This window comes from Xiphophorus couchianus, chromosome 11 (assembly GCF_001444195.1).
Source record: "Xiphophorus couchianus chromosome 11, X_couchianus-1.0, whole genome shotgun sequence".
Classification (NCBI taxonomy): Eukaryota; Metazoa; Chordata; class Actinopteri; order Cyprinodontiformes; family Poeciliidae; genus Xiphophorus; species Xiphophorus couchianus.
This window is the reverse complement of record NC_040238.1, coordinates 22570844-22595744: the sequence shown is the minus strand read 5'-3', so window position 1 is coordinate 22595744 and position 24901 is coordinate 22570844. Positions and strand designations below refer to the sequence as shown.

The 24901-nt window shown below is 38.2% G+C and overlaps 1 protein-coding gene across 2 annotated transcripts in view; it reads left to right on the top strand.

Annotated features, from left to right (window-relative positions):
* The first annotated feature begins 3961 nt into the window (after positions 1–3961).
* The window catches only part of fgf11b (fibroblast growth factor 11b), a 38546-nt gene continuing 17606 nt past the window's right edge, over positions 3962–24901 (top strand). For both annotated transcript variants that reach the window (XR_003597352.1, XM_028032273.1), the window contains exons 1-2: positions 3962–4959; positions 23077–23187. Coding sequence is in view for 1 of the 2 variants with exons in the window: in XM_028032273.1 (XP_027888074.1) it covers positions 4767–4959; positions 23077–23187 (304 nt within the window). In the remaining variant the exon portion in view is untranslated. The remainder of the gene's footprint in view (positions 4960–23076; positions 23188–24901) is intronic.

Sequence of the window (24901 nt, the reverse complement as noted above, 5' to 3'; positions counted from 1 at the left end):
GGTGTCTTAAGATTGTCTTCAGGGCGGAGGCTCTTGCATGAAAGGAACCCTGGGTTGGTGCCTCTTACTTGACTGTTCCCTCAATCAATTAAAATACCAGAAATTATGAAAGATTTTGGGGAAGGTTGTAATCCAGCAGCAAGTAGCCTAATCATAACTCTTGAGTATCAAACCCCGACTGATCGCACATGAATGTAAGCAATGGCTAACCTGTTCAGACCACTTTAATGGGTGCTTGTGTGTGTCCCCTTCGGCTCCCCTCCCATTTTTAAAAATCACTCAGGACAACTTCTAGTAGGGCATATTAAAAATTAAATATGGTTATAAAAGGGCACCCACGCATTTTTGTTTTCAAGCCTTGAGTAAAGATTGTGCCCCTTGAACTGTAAATTTACACAATTGTGTCATGATCCATAGGACTTCTGAGTTTAGTTTTCTCTTCTTGAGAAAGAGTCCTGTCTTGTATTGAGATTATTTTGTCCTTTGGCTCTCCGTGTTTTTTTAATGCTTACATATGTTTTTCATAGTTTAGATATTCTTGTGTTAATTTTGCTTTGTTATTTCACTTCATTTGTCTCAGTTCTCTGCTCCTCTCAAAACTTTTCCACATTCAGTTATGACACATGAAGGCTCATAATGAACCTGGTTCTGCTGGTCTGGAGGTTTCTTTCTGGTAAAAGGAACAAAACCATCTTGTACTATCATGTATTGTCATCCCTTTCCTCTCTCGCCACATCTTGTTTAGATGACAAATTAATGGAGAACAACTGCATTTCCTTAGATAACATTTGACCTTTTGGCGTTACATAATCAAAATTGAACTAATTGCCTAACTTTTTTCTTTTTTTGTATCTGTGAATCTTGTAAATCAAGTGTTGGTTTAATTTCTCGGGGCATTCAGCATAGTCAAAAAACAAAAAAGAATGTGGAAAGTGTTTCTTCCTATAAATACAAACAGAAACATTTTCTCATTAGGATTTGGAAATAAAATAATTCAGCATTCAGAATAAATACTATCTGGTTTATGGCATTTAGTAAAGATAACGAATGTCTGCGTTAGGTAACATGGACCACACAGAACAGATTTTACATTATTAAGCCCCTTAAAAGAGGATGTGCTGTTAATACTCTGAGCTTGCTGGGGGAATGGGTTGTTTTTAGCAAAACATCTTCATTTAATCGCCTTTTAATATTAGATGAAGACAATTCATATAGAGACACATGATGTAACATTCATTTGCTATATTTCTTACTTTCAAAGTGATGTCTGCTGAATTTTCTCCATTTTAAAGAAACTTCTATTATGATTATCCAAAGTTTTGGGATGCTGTAGAGCATATCCTGAATGGATCAGTGACCAGATGTGTATTTAGGCAGATTTACATGTCTAAGTTTGATGTCAAATCAAATAATTTATACTGTAGAGTCACAACATGGTGAGTTTGAGCTGTTAGGTGTGATGTGCTCAGAGAGGCTCTTGATCCTTTGGAAAAGTACAAGATGGTTTCATTCTCAATGTCTTCACTTGCTTTTTGTCACAAAATTTCACTAGAATGATGGAAACATTTCTTACCCTTGAGACAGTCTGATGCCTGAAGAGTCCCTACTTAGCTTTCGTTTGGTGTAACTTGGCGTGTACTTGCGAGCAGAAACAATCAAGACAGAGAACAACTTTTGGCAATGTGCGTAATGCAATGTCCATTAGGAGATTGATTCTCAACCCAAAGCAGGAAGACAAGTGAGTGACTGGGGGGACGGTTGGTGAATGGTGGCAGGGAGGGGTGGAGACGTCATTAGAAAGGGAGAGAGAAAAAAAAGTTACTTTTTCCACATCAATACAAATTATATTCCTTCATCTGCGGTTCCCTTTCCGCTAACCCCACCGTACCCTCGTCCTCCCAAAGAAATGGAACATCTGCTGTCACCTGCCAATCAAGTGTTGACAGCCTGCGACCTTGTTTGGCATTGTTAGAAACTATTCCGATTGATCTTGCTTTTTTAAGTCATGCCCGCTGCTGGTTTCCCTGGAAATTGGCTTGTAAAGGAGATCCCAAGCCACATAAAATGGGATTGATTAGACCTCTGTTAAGCTGATTTATCGGGTTGTAGTTTAAGGGTTAAGACAAGAAGGAGCTAATTTTTTTCCAGTGTTGAGCTCTGTATCAGATTCCATAATGAGGTACTCGCATTTTGTCTCCGACTACATTTACTATTTCAGCAAAAGATTTAAGTTTTTGCTTGGAATCTAGATTGTCGTTGCTTCATTTGATTGGTCAGCTATTTTTTGGTGGAAATAAAAAATAAAAATCCTGTTTGCTTAGGACAATTAAACAGGGAAAGTAAAAATTGGCATAAAAAGACTGTTCAGAAATTGGTTTGAGTAGAATAGAAATTGTCTTTATTGTCCCACAAAAGGGGAAATTCCGAGTAACTTTCTCAAATAAATGAAAGTGGTGTAAAACACCCCCAAAAATATAGCTTTTAAGTGAACAGTGTTTAATTGTTTTTTACACTTTATTAGCTTGTTGCTCTAACAGGAAAAGATTTACATGTTCAGTTCCAAGCACATTTCACAGAAAGATCATTGCTGGCACACTGCTGCCTTGCTTTTCCCCCCCTTTGTGTAAATAATCAACAGCTTCTCTGTAAATAACAGTCCAATACAAATGTGACAGCATGGTTAATTAAATTCTGTTTACATTCTTCTTAAGCATATAACTGCTTTGGTGGGGGGTTTTTTTATGTAGTTATTTTAGTTTACATAGGTCTCCTTGAATCTTGACACCTGCTAGACTAGCTCTTAGCCTCAGCTAGTCTGGATTTATATTTAATCAAGACACCAAGAGGTCTATCTAGGTATGTAGGTAAGATATTAACTGGTTATGACCTTTAGCAGAATTTGCTTTAAAAATTCTTAAATAAATGTTAATTAAGCATTATGTATGTGCTCTAGTAATTCTTGCAGAGCTTTCTTTGTCGTATGTACCAAGAACGGACTGCTGTGCTTTCTTGGCCGCCATGTTGCCACTCCTGGCTGGTGTGGGACGGCTTGGGCCACCCTTTTGTTGTTCTGGTGTTTGTGATGGGTCTTTGGTTGAATTTCCAAAATCATCTATTATATTTGACCTCGAAGTCTTGAGAATTTAACACGAGGACCTTCCATTGCGTTCTGTGTGAATGTTTGTTTTTGAGTGGGTAATTCGCTACTCTCCGGTTGCTTACATTGATCAGGGGGTGATCTGTGTTAAGTTTGTATGTTTGTTTTTCTTAGCTGTCACACTGGATCTGTCCAAATTTGTGCTGTTGTCAGTGTTAAGGTAAATCACCTATCAATATTAGGAAGCAAAATCACTTGATTTATCCTAACCCTAACTTCAAAATGGGATATGGAGCGCGGGTCAGAGAATTTAGGATAAACAATAAATGGAGATGGAGATTGATATCTGTACGATGATACTGCCCTCTGATTCAGGAACGTGTTGGAAAGGTATCTCAGGGTGAAGCTGTTCCTCTTGAGGAGACAGAAAATTGTCACAATCTGCTCCTCTATCCTCTCCTCCCTCCTCGTGTACGCCCCACCCCCTCTGTTTCAGTCTGGCAGTCAAAATGATTTAAACCTTTTTTTTTCTAAGGGTACATTTCTGTAAAATAACACAATTGTGCTCTTTGCGCCGTTTCCCGTCTTCCTCCCTCATTTTTATCCCTTTTCTAGGCAAGCTCTTTTCCTACACATGACAACCTCCCCTCATCCTTGCTTCCCCCGTATATCCCCCCGCCACAACACCCCACACCCCTCATCTCTCTTTCTCTCTCTTTCGCTCTCTCTCTTTCTCATGAATGTCACCTCTACTTATGGTGGCTGCCGAAATCCACACACACACATACTCTTGCAAGCGCTCGCTGACTTTGAATGGGAGGGGGAAGAGAGGAGGAGGAGGCGAGGGTGGGGAGGGGGGATCTGTGAGGGCTGTGGGAAAGGAGCATGCCATCCGGAGGCAGAAGAGGAGTCTCTTGTCTGGCTGTGTCCATGTCTCCGCTTTGTTCTGACAAAGACCCCCAGCGTCCCGCCTGCTGCTGTTCTCCCACCTCTGGATTTAAGTCGGCCGGAATACCACCGGGACCATCCTCTCATCATTCCGCGCTGCCACGTTCGGATGGGAGGCAAAGTTGGACCTCTGTGGACTGCACAATGGGTGACAAACACTTTGGCTTTTCTTGCGCTTTTCAGAGTTTCCTAGCATCCAGGATGACCTCACTTTTCTTCAGTCGAAGAGTTTTTATACGTAACACAAATTGAGCGCCTTCTCTTTTGCTTTTGTCTGTTTAAAAGTAGGTTAGCTATTTGGGAATATAACATTTTGAACTTGGCTTGTGAGGCACCTCTTGATGTGAAAGATGAGTGGGGAAGAAGGTTAGAAACATGTCTCCATCTCCCCCCCTCTCAGAAGTCAGTTCTAACCTTGTTCTAAAAATGTGACTAGCACATTTTTGTGCTCTTCGATACATTTATATTTTTATTACTTTTGTCCTTGACTGGACTCTATACGGTGGACTACATCTGATTTTACAGATCTTCCCTCTCCAAGGGAACTGTCAAGTTAAACTCTTTGCTGTTAACCCACTTAGTTGCCCAATCTCCCCTTTGGGGGTTTCCTTCAAACATCTGTCCTACTCTAGTTTTCTTGAGGAAAGCAAAAAGACAAATCAGCACAGGGAGCACAAGGAAAGAAGACACCCCCCTCCCAAAGGTGTGAGGGGGGCAGAAGATGGCAGCTCTCGCCAGCTCTCTCATCAGACAGAAACGGGCAGTAAAGGACGACCAAGCCAACCGACCGGTCGCCAACAAGCGCAAGCCCTGTCCCAAGAGCAACAAGTCCTTGTGCCAGAAGCAGATTCTGGTGTTGATATCCAAGGTTCGACTATGCGGGGGTCGGAAAGGTCGTATCGAGAAAAGACCAGGTGAGTTACTCATGTTTTTCTCATCTTTCTTGGTAATTGCTTTTTAAATTTGGAGATAGAGTTTTTAAAGTTGCTTTAAAAGCCATAGTTAATAGATTTGCTTATTGTGGTTATCATGCTTTTACTAGTTTAAAAAGAGCTCTTATGCATACAGTAATAATCTTCAGCCAATCAAAAGCCATTGCGCCATTAAAATCCCCATAACTCATTTGTGTTGTTACAACACCACAACAGACTTATCCATGTGACATAAAATTATAAAATTATATTATGTCGCAGTAATTTCTCTTAGTATAAGCATTTTTAGCTTCCCTTTCAGACAAACTCAGAAATCCATGGCTTTCAGAAAAAAACTGACTGTTTACATAATCATACCAGATGTTTGGCTGGCATTGCGGTGCCAACAGAGGCGGGGTAGGGTGGGGTGGCGGCAGAGGCGGGGAGGGGACATGTGGACATGAATCAAATGCTTCTAAGCTCTACACAGAGTTACTGCATTATAATTATGCTTCCATGAAAACGTCAACATTTCCTGGGATGTCCCGCTCTCTGTGCTAGCTGCTGGGGTTATGTGAGGTGCATTAGCTTTTTAAGGGTACAGATATACTGAGAGATCCTTGGAGTGGATTTAGATTCCCAATTGTGTGTGGGATAAAGAATGAAAAAGGGTTCGGTACAATACGCTGCAGCTATGGCTCATGTCTATTTTCTGTCTATGTAAATAGCATTAGAAGTTTATTTGTGACAGAAAAGACTCAAGAGAAGACTCTGAGGCTGCATTCAGAAATGCTGTTGAATTTAAAATCATGATAAATTTTCACAAATATATTTTATCATGTAATATTGAACCTTATAATTTGCGGGATTAATGATTCATTACCAAATTTTTGCAAATTCTCAAAATGTGTCATGAACTAATTTAGTAGACTACATTTCAGGAAGTTTTATTGTCTTTGATTTTGAATACGTATATATAAATACTAAATGGGTAACAAAGCCAATAAAAGACAATTCCATGTTAAATTGACAAATGATGCTGCTGCCACTCATCCTTTCCTTATCTGTCATCTCCACTTGAGCTGACATGAATACGTGACGAGCCTCACACCCTCAGTTTGTGGCTTCAACTTTGAAAAGTTTAAAACGTGCATCAGGCAAGAGATACTGGTGCCAAAATTAAAACGTTACATTTAATTTAGTACACAGCCCTATTTTGTAAAAACCAAGGGATCTTTGACAATATGTCTTTCCACAATCTCTTCAGCTCAACCTGGGTCTTTTCCTCTGCTCTCTTTTCTACAGGTCATCCACATGTTTGAGTACCTGGTTGACTTTGGGAACTCTTATTGTTAGGAAACATTAAATATTTATTATTTTACAGATGAACAGTTTATGTGTTGGTCATATTTTTCTTTGATCAATCAATCAGGTTCATTTGTATAGCACATTTGAGCAACAAGGCAACTCAAAGTGCTTTATATCATAAAAACACCTGAAAAGCAAGTAATAGACATTGCATTTTGTCAAGTGCCATCGGTAAACTCATCAATACACATCACATATGTTGATCAATAACGGTTTCAGTTTATAGGTAGAGTCCACCAGATTTTTAAGAGTCCCCTTTGCAATGCACTCAGATAAAGGTTTCCAAGGCTTTTTACGGATCATCTACCATCCTTAACATTGGGAGTGAGATGCTTATTGGTGTGACATTATGTCTTTTTTTTATTATTTGTTTTTTTATTTTTACTAAGAGTACCAGGTGGAGCACGGCACCTGGTTAACTTTTAATGGAACATCAATTAATGAAAGAACGCTTGAAACATTACACAGGGTAAAGTAAAAACAGATTAAGGGATATTTTGTCGCTACACAAGCATCTTCTTAGAGTGAAAATATGGTAATTTATTCTCTTACGCAGCAAACAACTTACAGGGTCCTACATTTTAAGTAGCAGAGTTTAACCTGTCATATTAGTGTCACGTCAGAAATGTGCCCTCCTGATCTTTAAAAGAAGAAAAAAAATCTCCCTCATATTTACTACTACCATAAAGCAACAGGCTTCCACAACTGTAAGGACAGCCATAAAACCTGCTGCAAGCCTAGCACAAATCTGTGATGAACGAGATCAGTGCCAAAGCACAACACCAGCCTTATTTTAAGATGCTTCTGTCCTCCTCATCAACCTCCACCAGAGGTCCAGTGCGATCTCCGTACTTTGAAAAAGGGCCCTTTGAAGGGGTGACCCTTTCGCCGTCAGTGATCTGCAGTCTTGCTCTCTTTTGCGAGCAATTCAGCTCATTAATGTATAGCGATTTATCAATAACCCACCTCTCGTTTTACTCAAGGCGGACTCTGGCTTGAATGGGGTAGGCTTATCAGACTATAATGTCTACGTCGCCACCACCGCTTTGTTTTGACATGGTTTATATACACAAAAATGTTTGCAGTGACTGCTGAAACGCCTTGCAGTGTCAAAACCTCAAAAGGGACAACAAAAACTGTTAGCTGAGTCATTACAAACCAGAGCATGCAAACATTGTGCTAACCTAGACATCTTGCAGCTGTTTGGCATGGAGAGGTGCAGTAGTATGTTGTAGGAGTAAGCATCCGAGGGGCCAGTCGAGTGTTGGAACACAAACGTAGGCCCCGGCTGGCGGACAGCAGACCGGGTTACAAGGAGACATCCAGCACAGGATAGGATTAAGCTGACCCCAAGAGATCAGGCCGACAAACTTGCTTACTCAACAACACCTGATCAGACAATGCAGTGTTATGTAGCTTCCCATCAGAACTTTACTGACTGTGGCAGGGGTCAGAGATATAGACTGAGTGCAGGGGGGGGAAAGACACAAATCTTTGTGGGCTAAATATCAGACTAAGGAGAAAAACAGTGATTTACTGATTTTTAGAGGAATCCTCGTCCAAAAAAAGTGCAGGTGGCTTTCAAGGCACATGTTGAGACAAGTAAAGGGCTCAGCAAAATCACTCTACAGTGAACTGCAAAAGTGAAAATACTCTGACCTTTTTTCAGTCGGTCGTGTCTTACAGCAAAAAACATATGTATGTTTTATGGTGACATTTTACAATAAACTAAGCCAAAATAGTACATAACATTAAAGTGGTAGTGTAATGAAATGTGGTTTTTGATGAAAATTTGAAAAATGTGTTGAGCATTTTTATTCATCCCACTGGAAATACTTTATACAGCAACAGTTTGCTGCCGTTATGCCAATTAGCATTTAGGAGTAAGTAGCTACCATCGTTGTACTTCTTAAAACAGAAATTTTGACCTTTTTTTCTTCTTCACAAAAGTGCAGTGTGAACATGTAGGTTCAAGAACCACAGCTTGTTCTGAGAACTTGGCAATGAGACCAAATTAGTTCCAAAAGCTGAAACTACTTATCTATGTTAAAACAACCAAATAAAACACTACTTTAAATAAAAAAAAAAAATTAAATCTAAAATCATTTGCTTAGATTATGCTCTTGTAGAAAAAGACAACTTTTCTTGGGCAGCTTTACATTAATTACATTTCCTGTGAAATACATGGCATTGCATTGTACAAAGCACTGCAACTGCATTATGATGGTTTTTGTGATAACAATTCACATTATTGTTTGACTGTAGAGCAGACTGATGGAATATTAATAAGAACAAAGAGCTTTAATATTTCTCTTATTTCCCTGTTTGCAAGTTATTACATTTCTTTTGCCTCAATGAAGCTAAACTGCCTCTTTGCGACTAGTGTTCATCAAATTTGAAGTATTTAACATCAAGACGAACAAAAGATTAATACTTGATTACTGTTGAACTCATGCCACCGGCTTCTTAGGATTTTTCAGCTTTAAACAACCCTTAGCTCACCATGGGGATCCAAACTGTCAGGAAACAGATGTTGTGGTTGCAGCTGTTTATGGGGAAAAGCAGATGATGTAGCTTATCTCCAAAATGTTTGCCTGAGATACACCGATCAGATTAAATTCCCACTGAAAGCTAAAGTTAATTTAATCCTTCGGTGTTCTGTTACATAAGAAAAAAAAAAAGCATAAGTGATAAACAGAATTCTCCATGTGGTTTAAAAAATGTTGCACAACTGTTTATCGACGGTTTTCTCATGTGGGAGCGAACTGGAAATGGGACTTAGATTTCTGGAGTTGATCTGTGATTTTTTTTTAATTTTTTTAATCTAAATAATTCCTGTTGTCTAAAATACATCCCAGTCGGAGCAATAGGGGCATGAGAGATGTGCATAAAATGAATACTGTGTTTTGTTATCCTCCCGAAGGCCCTACTTTAACCTCCCACACATACCCACTAAATGAGATATGTGGATTCTTTCATTAAGGCTGACAAAGTTAGATTAAATTTACCTCCAACATGAGAGAGAGAGGAGGAGAATAGAGAACCTCTGTTGGGGTAATGATGAGAGGATAAAGAAGGGAAGGCACAGTAAGTATTTAGATGAAAATATATATGATAAAACACATCAGGAAGTTATTAAAACATCAGTAATTACTTTGATTGAAAAGTGTAAAAAGGGTATTGTTTCAATTGGAATTAAAAAGGTAAAAGGAAACATTTATTTCCTCTTGATTTTTAAATTTGTGTCAGCTAATAAGTCCGGGAAGAGAGACCATTTCTGACCAAGTTAATCAATCTACAAGGAGGAGTAACAAGGGCGCTCATGATCCCAGACATTGTGACTCCACAACTGCAGAGTAAGAGACAGCGAGCTAGCCATACAATAAATAAGTGAAGCTACACGCAACAAGTCTACGTGTAGCTTGACCAATGCAGAGAGCGAGAAAAAGGTGGTTTTGAGTTATACTTCAACGTGTTTCCCTTTCCTGTGCAGCATAGCACTAAATGAATAACATCTATATTTCCAAGTTTCGTTGAGTTAACGGAATTTTTCTAACATGGCAGCAAGGCTATGGGTGGCATATGAAAGTATAGTCTTTTTGCCCTTCAATATTGTCCGCATGCGCGAAATTGTACATGTTACCCTGCAACCTCGGCTGGCTGAGGGTAATGTAGTAGATGATCTTCCCTCAACGTGTGATGCTGCGATATAGAAAAGACGAGACACACACGTTGAGCTCCTTTTACCTTCAACAGGAAGGTTTATTCTTCTCATGATGACCGTACTCCATATACAACACTACATATGCAATACTTCATATCAAATACTTCAGGTATCACTGTATAACTTCAACAAATAACCCTTCGATTCAGTACATTACAAATGACTGCAATATCCCTTTAAACCGAACGAGAATTATTTTAACATGCTCCATCATGAATTTTATTGAATGACAAAATATTTTAGATAGCTTTTAATTCTCCAAACCAATTAGTTTTGTTTTAACTCAAATATCTTGTCCCTTTTCCTCAGACCTTTTGTATTATTAACTGTCAAAATAAAAATATATGGATTTGCTTTTAACTATTTTAATAGCTTTTACAATTTTTATTTTGCACAACATATACTTTAATATTTAAGCAATGTAGCTTTTAACTGTATCCACCGTTTTAACAACATTACAGTATTTTATCACTGCTCCGTTAATACTGTCTCTTCAACCATTTACTCATTGAGTTTGACAACAACATTGTTTCTGTGTTATTGAAGTAACCCATAAAGAAAAGACACCAGAAAAATGTCTTTTACCGTTTCAAAAGTGAAAAATACAATAAGTTCAAAATGAATTCAATCTCTAGTCCTTCGACTGTTTCTCAGCTAGCTCAACACGTGTACAATGTTCACTCGCATTAGCATTAGTTAGCCTCCAGAAATACGTCCCGTTTTCTACGCAATGTCCATCCAAAGCTGTACAAAGTGACCCACCAGTTGACTCTCGAGTCTATAACCTCTTAACTCTTAAAGGACACCACATTTATGCATCAAAATACATTTTTACTGACCTGCGATATAGAAAAGACGAGACACACACGTTGAGCTCCTTTTACCTTCAACATTAAGATTTATTCTTCTGGTGTGCTCAATCTTTTCTTGGTCACTAACGCGTCAGCGCCCCTAGCGGCCATGTGTAGAATTGCACGGACTAACTGAAATAACACTACAGAACTTATTACGATGAGAAATTAAAGATACAAAATGAAAAATTATGTTGGGGTGCCTATTTTCTTACTTCTTGGTTTTGTTTACTAACAACTTGTTTTTCACCCCTCTACATAAACAATAGCATGCAGTGCCTCACCAGCCATGAACCTCACCGCACGTCACTGAGTTCAAACTATTAAAAGATAAACTGGAGAATTTTTTTTAAAAAATTTCCTAAAAGCAGAGCAAGTTCAAGTGAAACCTGTAATGCTGTAATGCTTTGAGAAACAGCAAAATAGCTCAACGGGAACCGATTGGATTTTAGCACGGCGCTGTGTGGAACACCTGCTGGTTTCAAATTGTTCTGCAGCGATAGGATCTGACCAACTCACAGTCACTGAGTTAAGACAATGATGAGGTACACTTTTTCGGACAACCCTTACATTTTTTTTGCTGGTGTGGGACGTGGACATAATTTAAAAAAAATTAAAAATGCCGTGATATCTATACCACACCGGCAGGCGGTAACAATGTCAACATCATTGACAGCTAAATTTAAGCTGATCATTCAAATATTTGTGCAATTTGCTGCACAATGTTTCAGAAATCTCTTTGGAAGTGTTTTTTTTTTTTATCCTTTTTTTCTCACTAAGATCTCTGTGCATGGACAAAAGTCACAAATGTAACATAACATATCAATTTGCTCATTATAATTGTTACATAGATAGGGACTTTATCTCCAAGTGTGGAAAGGCTGAAGCTTGGTTGAGATTTGTGTCATGCAACAGGATTCTAAGCCTAAGTACAAATCTTAAGCAGTGTGAAACAAATTTAAGAAAAAAAAATAAAAACAATGGACCCAGCCAAAGCAGCTTAATGGCACTACATTTTGAACATTGAAGCCCTATTCACTCCAACATGGACAATTTGAATATTTAAACTGTAAATGTTTATGACAATACAATACACATGGATTGTATATTTATGGAAGGAATAACAATCAGATGAACATATAACACAGTGTTCAGCCGAGTAACATAGGATCTAGAATAGCATATTAATGGATTTGTTTCTGGTATTGGTATTCATAACTACACCCAAGGTCATTTAGATAAAACGCAGTTTAAACAAAAATCAATGAATCTAAATTTAAAACAATGTGGGATCTAGACTTTAAACATGATTAACATCTGCTATAACTTGAAGCAAAGGTCAAAATACCACTGTCGATAGAAGAGGCTGCGCTGAACAAAAAAACAGTCAACTTAGTCTCCTCAGGTTGCTGCTTTTAATTTATTTAACTTATTTTGTGTTTCTCCTCCAGTGACAAGTTGCCTCTACCTGTTGTCAGTGAAGGTTTCTATACTTTTTTTAGACTGACTGACTAAATCGAAGCAAATACAAGTCATTCGGTTTGTGGTTTGTTAGCGTGTTGAGTTCGCAACACTGTGATCGTCACACTTTCTGACAGAGGTTCGAAGCCCTTAGCACTGCTGATGACGCTCCTATTTGTTTGTTCTGCATGCATTAAAGGGCCTATTTATGTCTTTGCTGGAGGCTCCGTGGAACTCAGGGATGTGTGAGGGTAGCGGCGTGGCGGACAGGTTCTTGTGCTTGTGTGATATGCAGTTCATGTGAAAAAAAAAAAGAGAAAAAAGATTTCAAAGCAAACACATAAAGACTGCTCAATGATTTTTAGAGATGCACCAGTCACAAGTTCAGTTTTTGTAAAGCTCTGACATGCTGGTGTGGTTTTCAACTGAATCCAATTACTGCCAAAGAGCTACTAAATGTTTAAAAATACATAACTGTTTATGTTAGGATAGAAGCGTGTATGAGGGAACAGAAGCAGTAAAAGAGGGTGTCATTCTTTTCTAAAAAAATAAAAAAAATAATTGATATTTGAATGTAGATTTAGAATATTACATTATTGTCAGCTCACAGTCAATGCAGTTACTAGCATAACTAAAGTATTGATGCCCATGTGTATATTTTAGCAAATGTTGATGCTGATGTTACCTGTGAGCTTTCCAAAATGCAATTATTTCCAAATCCACCAAGTTCAATGATTGAGAGAGTTTTAAAGCTCAACAGGATTAAAGAGAGAAGCCTTCCTGTTATCTGCTAAACATCTCTCTCTCTCTCAATGAACCACAGACATGACTCTTTCCTCCATAAGCATTTCGGCACAGAGGAATGTTGACCAGCTAACACTCATTGTGGTCCTGAAAAAAAATAAAAAGTAAAATAAAATATTTTTATATATATGACCAACAATATATACATTGTTGGTTATATATAAACATATATATAACCAACAATGATTTGTTGGTTATATATATGTATATATACAGTATGTTATCCTGATGACAAAATTTCTGAGCTTTTAACTGGTTGGACATCCAGTTAGTACAAATCAAGCAGAAAATTTGTCTGGTTTCTGTCACCAACAAATTTCTTCCTCGCATCTGTAAAAATTTTCACCATGTTTAATTTAAAAGTCTGCTGCAGCGCCTGTCGGAGCATATTGCTAGCCGTCACCGATATGGTCTTGTCACAATGCTAATGAAGCGCATATATGATTATTGAATGTGTGTCAGGGAGTCAGTGCGAGTCCTATTTGCTCCCGTCTGTGTTTGACATGCTCTTGTCAGCAGCATTAATAAGCTGCAGTAGCTCCGGCCCAAGTTTGAGAACGGCTCCCACCGTCACGTTAAATGATTCAAGAGGCCTTGAATTCATATTAGGAGGTCATTGTTGAAGCTGCTACCAAGTCCGTTCGTATTCTTTTTTTAACCTCGCCTCATCCCATTGGCTCTCTTCTTCTTCTTCTACCTGCATCATTCTTCTGCACTTCCTCTGAAGCTTGTCACGCTGTGTGTCTTTATAGCACTCTGGCACTCCATCATTGGCCTTTAACCTTCCTCCTCCCTGCCCTTCCCTCTTTTACTGCTGGACAAACATGGAGCATTTCTCAAAGATGTTTGCTAGCCTCGCTCCATCTCCCCATGAGGTTGATAATTAATGGCAGCACAGAAGAGCTTGTGGCCCAGTTTAGAAAAGAGAAAAAAAAAAGAGAGAGAGAAATCAGATCCTCACTTTATTTGACACAGAATCAAACACGACACGAGAGACTCACTCCTTTGCATGCAGCATGCAGGACAAACGAACATATGTGCACACGCGCACCCGATCCAGCTGTGTGCAGCTAAAACAGAGGCAACCGTGAGAGCACAAAGGGAGAGTCGTGGGAGTCCTGACTGCACAAATCGAGGAAAACCCCTGTTGTTTGGTTCGGTCAAAGTGAGAGAAGAAGAAATGCCCTTGGTTGCTCAGTCATGCAGCCCCCTTGTAATTACCTCCAGCTTTTACCAGGAGGAGCTCAGTTACAGAAAGATCTGCTGTGAAAAAGAAAACAAAATAAAAAAACGGTGCTCGAATCAAGTAAGATAAAATACCTTAGCGAAACAACAACACCAACACTGAGCCAGCGGTAAAGACTGCTGCTTATTTTTACCGGCGCAATTACATTGCAGAGAAGGGGTCTGAGTGTCCTTGATGGCAGCCGTGAGCCACGCGGCGATTAGATCGGGTTCTTATGTGCTCTGACCTCATTTAAACAGAGACACACATAATTGCTGTGTGAAAGGGTCATACTGGGAGGCGAGGCACCGTCCCCCCACCCCGGGTGATTTTCAAGATGATCGTTAATGCCAAATGTAAATTGGATGAGGGGGGCATCCCTTTGTAAACCTTGTTGGAGTTTGTTTTGCGGGGATAAGAGGCACTCACAATTTAATAAACAAAACACACTCGTAAATATGATCTCCTGCGGTGTTCAACTAAACCTAATTCCTTCAGTGTTTATGTCAGTTGGAAATGAAATGACATTAATGATAATATGTTCCCCCTTGCTGATTTTTATTAGTTGTTAATATCAAATATACCTTGAGTGAATGCCCAAACCTAGTAACCGGTGTTTACAGTTAACTACTGATGTGTATTTTTTTTCCTGTTCTCACTCACGATTTAAATCTTGACATTGACTAGGCCACTCTGAAATCTTCATTTTTCCTGTTTTGATGTTTAAGGACATGCATGATCATTGTTCTGGTCTTGTACCAATGTGTGCTTGAGTTTAAGACCACAGACTGATGACCAGGCATGATACTTAAATTCCTTTCATTACAACATGTCAGGTCCTGAAAAAGCAAAGCAGCCCTAGACCATCACATGACCTCGTTTGACTATCATTTTGATCACCGTTTTTTGAAATCCGTCCATTTGTTTTCTCTAGCAGTCATTGGATGAGAAGAGGCGCGCCTTTGAAAATCATCAGGATGACTTTTGGCAAATGTGAGACGGGCCTTTGTGTTTAGCTGAAGTTTTGGCCTATTTGACCAAGTTTTGCTTTCTTCTTTTTATGTTATGAATATTACCCCTAACTGGGGCATGTGTAAAGATTTAAATTATTTAGTTTTGTGACGTCCAGGCATAAGATTCCCCACCCTTCCATGTGGACAATGGCTCTTAGCGTGATTTGTTGGAATCCCAAAGCCCTGGAAATAGCTTAGCAAACCTTTTCACAACAATAAATGGTAATGACTTTGTTTCTCATTTATTGTTGAGCTTCTTTAGGTTGGATGATGTTGCTTTTAGAGATGTTTTTTGCCTATTTCATGTTGTTTGATAGGTTCTATTAAAGTGATTTTTTTCATTCTGCAACTCAGGCTAGAAACTCAAATCAGGTGTGGTTAATAACAGGTGATTTTTGATTTAACAAGGGAAGCATTATTTCTTTTACTTAGGGTCAAGATGGGTTTTTTTTTCAGCTGTTTTCTCTCTATAAATGAAATCATAACAGAAAACAACATTTGTATTTACTTTAGTTATTTTCCACCTATATTAAAATTTATTTTGATGATGTGAAACACTAAAACATGACAAAAAAGTAAAACACAGTGAATTTGCAAAGGGAAATGTCTTTCTTAAATCTTAGCACTGAGGCTAGTTAAGTATTGTAGTATATCTCTACAAAGACATAAGAGCAAATATAAATTTTATTGTCATATTATGTGAAATGATAATTTGCTGTACAGCCCACACCGCTTTTAGGAATCGCATCACTTTCTGCATGACACCCCGCACATTTCTGCATGTAAGCTGCAAATCCCATTTTCCCTCGTGTGGGAAGAGGTCACTTGGATGCGAGCCGCTGATGAGTCAACATGTTGTCGGAAGCGGCGACAACACCTGCGTGCAAATGCACATAAACAGACGTTGAGCTCTTTGACCCACTCTCCGCTGACCTGGATCAGTGAATGTTTTCTGTCACTCAAGCCCACACACACACACACACACACACACACGTCCCTGAAGTGATTTACCTCTCGAAGGTAGATAAAGTGGACACACATTGTGTATCTGGCAAACATGTGTTTTCCTAAAAAAAAAAATAAACCATACGGGTTGTGTGTTTATGAAGGGAATGACAACCAGATGAAAATATATAACCTAAGGCTCAGTCGGGTAACATCTGGAGGCTCCAGAATAGCATCTTTTTACCAGTAACTTAACCTTACTTCATGCTAGCCAAGTAGATTCATTGCACTAAAACAAGTAGAAAGTGATGCAAGTGTTTCATAAAAAAAATTATAACTTAGGTGCGGTCAGGTATACAGATCCTGACATGATCTATTGTATTCATATATTGATCAGATTTTGACCCAAACTTGATTAATGACCGTTCTAATCTATTAGAGTAAACAAAGATGAGCTTGTTTATTAAGCTACTGCTTGTAGCTTTTCTTCTTCTTCTGCTAAAAGGACTTAAACTTTAAGTATACTTAACTATTTTATCAATAATCCATCCGTCCGTCCGTCCGTCCATCCATCCATCCATCCATCCATCCATACATACATACATACATACATACATACATGCATACATACATACATACATACATACATACATACATAGGGTCGAGGGGTAGCAGTTTCTACTATCTAATGACATGATAGTGATGTTTATATAAAAGATGATGCATTTACGATTTATTATGGTAAATCTAACCGCACACTCCTATTCCCTTCAATAAATAAAAAAGTAATACAACTGTAATGTACATGTAACTTTATGTTGTATTTCTTGAACATAATCTGATGTACAGTGTACCCCTGGTATTCTCACAGGTTTGGAACTACAACCACTAGTGGATAGCTTAAATTTGAGAAAACATACCCCTACTTCCCTCTTTAAAAATTCTCTATAACTGCCTATTCTGGTAATTCAAACATCAAATATACCAGGATATTTATTAATATGCACAATGGGTAGCATCTTAGCACTTCCACAGAAAGAATTGGTGCTTTGCAAACGCCATAGACTAGTGTGTGAAGTTGCGTTGCGTATAAATATTTGAGGTTCTTAACTACAATTTCCTTCCAAATATGTTAGAGCAAATGGTGGATCATTTTTGTAAACGTTTAAATTGCTTAAAGCTGTGATGGAAAATGAATTCACATGCTGCTACTGCATAAAGAAATACAAGTAAGGAAATAAATAATATAAACAAAAAAAAATTCCAGTGACTTTAAGCATTATATATTAATATCCCCAATGACTTCACAATCTTAGTTATCACATTAAATTGGCAATGCTGATGCAAGAGTGTGCAATTGGTTCTGTTCCATTCTAAGTAAATGAGATAGTCGGGCAACTTAAAAAAAACCAAAAAACCTTGGAGTTGATGAAAACTACGGAGTCTTAATAATTGTGGGTACATCTGGTTCTGTTTAGATGAATATTGGAGGTTTGAATTAAAATAACAGAAATGTTTGATACTCCATTTGCCTCTTGAGACATCAAACATTCTCCACCTTGAAATCAGCCGTTTTCAAACATACCAAAGCAAAGAAATGGGTCCTTTACGAAATCATCTCCATCACCAGCTCCGTTTCCTCTCTCAGAGCAGACTCCATGTGCGGGCCCTCATGATGCAAAACCAGGGCTTTTTGCTCATGCAAACAACTCAGTGTGTCTGCTAATCCAGGCAGACTTAGACTGCTGTCAGAGTGTGTCACTATCTGACAGTTTGCTCCTTAAGTGCGCATAATGAGGAAAACAAGTCGACTTGCTGAATAATTTGTGTTCTCTCTGCTCGGGGTTGGTCACAAACCATCGAGTTTGGAACGTTCTGCTTCCAGATTAACTCAGGCAATTAAGTTTACATCCAGCAAGGAGCGCTACCCAGTGATAGAGCCCTCGCTCCTGTAAGACGGAGAGGTGGATCTGACTCGAGAGGGGTTTCTTTGCATTTTCAGATATGTGACGTTTTCATTTTTATTTAGCAATTTTGTTTTGTAACGGAGCCACACCTTGAACAAAAAAAAGTCTGAAAAATCAAGCATTGTAATTAGGAATGTTTCTCTAAACACTGTGAAAACTGGGTTTGGGAAGGTAGAAGAGTTCAAATCCGAACACAGCTGTGAAATATGCGATACATCTGCTGTTTAATAAAATGTTCAAATATCAGAAGGTGGACTGTATTAAAGAGCAGCAAATTAAAATAACCAGTGGAAACAACTTAATTTTGAACTTCATGGCAAATGTATTTTCTTTGTTTTCTATTTTTAATAAATTTGCAAAAATCTCAATAACCTTTTTCATACATTGTCGTAATAAGGGAATTTGTAGAATTTTGAGGAAAGAGATTCATTTAATTTAGTTTCTAATGGGCATCTGTGAACATCAGTTTTCAGGCCTTACCATGGATTCTAAAAAAAATGCTTAAAATCTTTTTCTTCTTACAACTTTTCCATAAAGTTGTAAGAAGTCCACCATAATTGTGGACTGAATGACTTATTGCTATCCTGATGACAAATTTTCCCACCCGAGCTCTTGAGCTTGGTAGCTCCTCCTTACCGTTGTCATATTGGCTCTTTCCCCATCTTGGTGGGTTCAGAGAACAAAACTTGAGTTTTTCAATGCTTAGGCTGTTGTTTTATAACCTGACCCTGACGTATACCTCTCCCCATCACTTTCCCTGACTTGTCTGCCGTTCTCCTCTGTCTTCATAATGCTGTTTTTTTTACTAATATTTTAAAAGCAACCCTCTTAGCCTGATTTGCAGTGAGATTAAATAAAACAAGGTAGACTCTACTAATATTATGAGTTCTGAAAGGTTTCTCTAAAATTTTAAAGAGTATCAAAGTAAAGCATGTTAAATGCAAATACATGTCACACCTTTCAGATTTTTAAATAATTTCCACATATAACCGTGTCATTATGTGATACTGAGTTTTTAATTGGCTTCCACAGACATGAACTATGCTGTTAGGGAAGACCTGCCTGGGTCAGGGAAACCCTTTTGGTTTATTACCTTTATTGCAATGTTCTGAAGGCTTGATTACAAACTGTCAACTACATTTCTTACTAAAGTTTAACAGTCTATGCCTGCGCACACGCAGCTGCCACTCTTAATAACTGCACGATCTCTCTCTCTTCCTCTCTCTCTCTGGCCCATCTGCTCCCGTCTCTCCGCCCCTGATCCTCCCATTCCTCCTTCCGTCTCACTCTATCATCTCTCTCGCTCGCCTCTTCGGGGACGAGTAATGACAGGCTTGCGTGGTCTAATTGGATGATGTATTGTGTTATTAGGTGAGATGAAAAAGAACATAACTCAAAGGTTATGGATTCAAAACAAAAAAGAAGAAGAAGAAGAAAAGAACACGAGTATGACCAGGGCAGTGGAAAAATTAGTGATAATGTTTTTTTTCCGACATGCACCTTTGAAAGAGAGAGGTTGAGTGGGAGCTGAGAGAAAAACAATGAGAGTAGGTCACACTTTCACTGATGTTTCAACCCTGGCACAGTTCCTCTGAGAAATAGTGCTACAGATCTCATCATTTCCTCCCCTGCCACTCTTCTCCACCCCTCCTCACTGTGCTAGTCCAAGGAAGACTGGTAGATTGAGCTGTGCCCTGTAGGTATTTCTCCTGGGAGTGTGTGTGAAGACATGGGAGGAGTTTAATTGAGAGGAAACTCCTGCATGACTCACTGCAGTGTCCTAAACCTCCTCCCAGTGTTTACACTTCCTTGTTAAAGCCGCAGTAAAGATGACTTGTCACTTCATTTGCCGGACTAAATGAAATTGTGCGGAGCCATGTCAGAGGTCTCGAAGGATTCTTGCAGATGATGTTTATGTCTTCTTGCTGCAGAGCTGGAACCGCTTTACCCTTCAGAAGCAAACTCCCTGTTTCATGTATTTTTGGATCTTATTTGTTTCCTGGAAATCAGAAAATCTTTGTTGTGTTACGTTAGCAGCTATAGGCCAAGTTAAGTCCAGTTTCTGGGGAGAAAAACACACCTGCATTGCCCCATCACTATTTGAATTTGTAAAGAGCAGCAGTTTTGGGCAGCCGTCTTGGACTTTCCATTCCCTAAATCTCCAGCGGTTCTTGGTGGATGTTCTGATGTGTTTTGGGTTATTATTATTTAACGTGGTCTGGCTCAGCTTTAGTTGACTTTTTTTTTTAATAGATGCTTTCACATTTTCCAGAAAAAAAAAAAATGTTGATACAAGGTATATTACCATGTGTTGGTAAGCTGGCTAGATCATGTAGCAGCAAGGCATTCCCATAACTTGACACTTCCATGTTTCACCATTACTCCAAACTTCCCAGAAGTGTTCACATGGAAACATCCTTCTAGCCTGTGACGATTTTTTTTAGAGAGCAAAATTTTTCTCCTCAAAGTTAACCTTATCCCACCTTTTTTTTTCCTGATTGTAAAGGCATACACTTTCACATCAACAGCGGAGAGAAGGGCTATATCTCCTGTGACAACATGCTGGGGATTTTGGGGACTTCATTTAGCATCTTTTGGTCTGCTTTTAGGGTAAACATTCTTGAACAGCCTTGTATGTTGTCAGCTGTTTTGAATGTCCTCTACTGTGGGGACTGTTTTCCAGACAGTAGAACGGCTGTTTTCAGATTCTCTTGAGACCTTTTCGAATCTTTTACCAAATGCATGAGCTACTACCTTTTTTTTTTTTTTTGAATGCCTGAGGCAGCTCTTTTGATGTCAGTCAGGATCATGCCAAACTGAATTTGAGAGGTTCAAACCTTTGAGATTGCTGAGTAATGAGTCTCTCATGTCAGTTTTGTGATGTAATATTTCTTTCTTGAAACAGCCGTTTTTATTATATTTTTTTACAAAAAAAGGTCTTTAATTACATTTAAATTCTTCAGAGGGCTTGGATTTTCCAGGATTGTTAAAGTCGATGTTAAGTATGTTAGAAAAACAGTTTTTTCATGTTTCTACTTTTTGTTGCATGAAAAGTGTGTTTTTATGTTGAGGTTTGTAGAGAATTCTGTATTTGCCTTTGTGCTCCCAAGTGTTTGAATTCAAGGTGATTGGTTTTTCTCTTTTGATCCTGTAATACATTTTACATCTCTTATTAGCTTATTAGCCAATCTTCCAATCATTTGCAGACTGTCTCATACACTGTAAAGTCTGAGACACAACACATTTGTGTCTAGATAACTAGATGTATTACCACAGACCTAGCTATTTGGCCTCAGGGAAATCTCATATTTTATAGAATTCTTTCAGAAACAATCCCATAGATGTGCTTTTTTTCAGAAGAGTTTTTTAGGCTGCTTTTAATTACTAAATTTCATGGTTTGAAGGTTAGATTAGGACATTCCAGGGAACACTTTTGTGTTGCTAATGTTGAAATTCGCACAAATCAGTGTTTTCTGACTGGCTTTTGCATCTTGTTGTCGCTGCTAGTATTGCTAGCCTCTGTGTTAAGAATATAGATTCTTACCTTGTTTGTCAACATTTACAAATCCAAGCAATTTCAAAACAGGGAGTCGACCAGGTGCTTCTCTCTAATCAGCCTTCCTGTTGTCTGCTTTAAGTTTTGCCTTCTCTTGCAGCTTAAAAGAAGATTGCAAATATGTCTGAAATTTACATAGGAAATTTAGTTTCCTTTCCTTCTATATTTCATTTGACATCATTTTCCTTCTTCTGGCTTTACTTTTGAACACCTCACTGATACTGAAAAAAGAAACATCCACAAATGATATTGTTGCTAGCACAACCATAAGCATAGTCTGAAAAAAGATTGGATGGTTATCTTTTGTCTGACTGGTTAGCTTCTGTCAACATGTTAAAGACTAACCTATTTCTTTCAACAGTTGATTTCTATTTTTTATATACACATTTGTCACAATTTCTAGAAAAAGCTTCCTTTGCATAAATGTGTTACTGCTGCAGGACTTCTGTTACCAGCATCTTGAAAACATTGTGTCTATGCATGTTGAAACCTGGTTTAGTCTGTTTTGTAACTTATCGTGTATTGATTTGCTTGAAAGAAAATAGGATCATAGTTTGTCAGGGGTCAAAATTTATATCAAAGCCGAAAAACTTTGATATACTTTCTGAAAAACTTACTTAAAACCAGAATTGTAATGTTAAGGATATTCTTTAAGATATTCTCTTTAAAAGAATATATGTAAAGCATGTGTACCACCAAATTACATCCCACAGTTCTTTTACAAAGGTGCATGGCAAGACGTGAAAATTAGATTGTGTTCAGTATTGAACCACATGCTACCACAGATACTCATTTTCCACTCAGTGTGTCTTGAATCCAAAGAAAATAGTGAGATTACTGAACCATGTTTCTACATGTGTTTTTCAGCTTTATCAGGGAGTTGTAAATGCCGAAAGGCATTGCCTTCACAGACATGGCTTTCTTACATTTTTTTAAGATAATGAAGATTGGGATTACTGAATCAGAAATCTCACAATCTTTTGAAAAGTTAGTGAGTAAGTAACCAGTTTTAGATAATCAAATAATCTTAAAATGTGTGCTAATTGTTACGACACACTCTAAAATCAAACTGTGCCAGTCTTCTAATCAACACTGAGACATTTGAAACACAACTTTCATTTTGTAAGGGTGTATTTTATGCGTTTTGTGAATGCATTCTCTTCAGCATCTGTCTAATGCTCTGCTTCCCTTTTTGTTCTGTTGCAGAGCCGCAACTAAAAGGCATTGTTACTCGCCTGTACAGCCAACATGGTTTCTACCTGCAGATGCAGCCTGACGGCACCTTGGGCAGCACGAAGGACGAAAGCAGCGCATTTTGTAAGTGTGCTAGATTTTCCTGTTTGGTCGTTTGCACCGGTTACAGGAATTAAAAGTGAGCGCAGCAAACAAAATTCAGGTAACTGTCTTTTTGACTATCGGTGTAATTGAGTGGAACAGCTCAGGCTCTCATTTGGAGCCTGCTGCACTGTGTGCATCAAACTAAACATAGCTGCAGCAGCTGCCTGATCGTGCGACAGGGGCCTCGAGGCTCAAGAGCTTTGGAGAAACTTTGGATTTTCACAGCTCAACTGACAAATGTGTTTAAATTAATACTGTTGTTTTTTTTTTTTTACTTTGAATGAGAATGGAGCGTCTTGCCAAAAGTGGCTGTCAAACTTTGCCAATTTACTGCTACCTTGCTCTGAAAGGCATGGATTACAGACAGTGAATCACACTGGCTCTGAATTTCTCTTGCTGAAAGCTGCTAACAAATAAAGGCAGTGGCATTGTCAGTGCCAAGATTGCGTGAGCACGAATCCTGACCTTTTGCAAAGAAAGTGTGGTTTACAGACCAAAAACTGCACAGCATTCGTCTGATGCCTGGACAACTTTCATGCATTTGCTGACTTTCAGGACTTACAAATGGAATCAGACATATACTATACTATACTATACTATATACAGTATATATACATTGCATAAAATAGAAACTTTTAGTTCAGCTTACTAAAATTATTATGCTAAATGCCAAACTTAATGGCAACATTTCTCTTAATGTCTTCAAATTTTGAAATTTACTTAGATTCCTTTAGTATTTGGTGGATTTTCCTTTTGAACTGAACAGCTTAGGTCAAACGTTTTGGGAATTTTGCCCCATTCTTTCTGGCACAACTGGTGTAGTTATGTTTGTAGGCTGAAGTGCTTACACACACCTTTTCTGCTTTGCCCAAAAAATGTCTCTGGCCATTTAGACAAATTATGATCTTCCTAAAATAAAGCCCTTACTATAAACTCTCAATCTCAGGCAACTTTTGAACAAGGACTGAATGTTTTGTTGACTCCACAAAATACATCTAGATGAAGCTAATTGAAAACCATAAAAACTTCCACACAATTTGGGAACATTTTCTGATACAATTTGTGGAAATTGTACTATATTTTTCTTTTTCTTTTTCTTGCATGCAAGATACTTTTTTTTAAATTTACAGATTCATTTTCTACAGAAACTAAACTACTTTGTTTGATCATTAAAATATAGTGACCAGATGAAAACAAATAATCCAATAATTAAGTCATTTTAGTTTTTCTATGAATAAAACAAAAGCTTCTGTGGCCCGGTACTAATTTTATCTTGACATGCTAAAAGGTTTGCCCACCTACTGTCTATGGAACTGAGATCAGGGCTTTGTGTTGGCCCTGATCTCTGATTATGCTCTCCTCAAACTATTTTGTGATTAATTTCGTAGCATTGTTCATCTTGAAGACCCATTTGTCTCCAAGCATTAACTTCCTGTCTGATGTCATGAGATGTTGCTTCAATATTTCCACATTTCCTTTCCTCTTGATGCCATCCATATTATAAAGTGCATCAGTCCTTCCTGCTGGAAAACAACCCCACAACATGAGAGTGCCACCCCTATACTTTTCTTTAATAAAAGAAAATCTATTTTTAAAACCTAGTTTTATATTTACTCAGGTTATGTTTATCTTATATAAAATTTTATAGATGATGTAAAACAAAACAAACAAAAAAAAAACGTGACAAAATAGG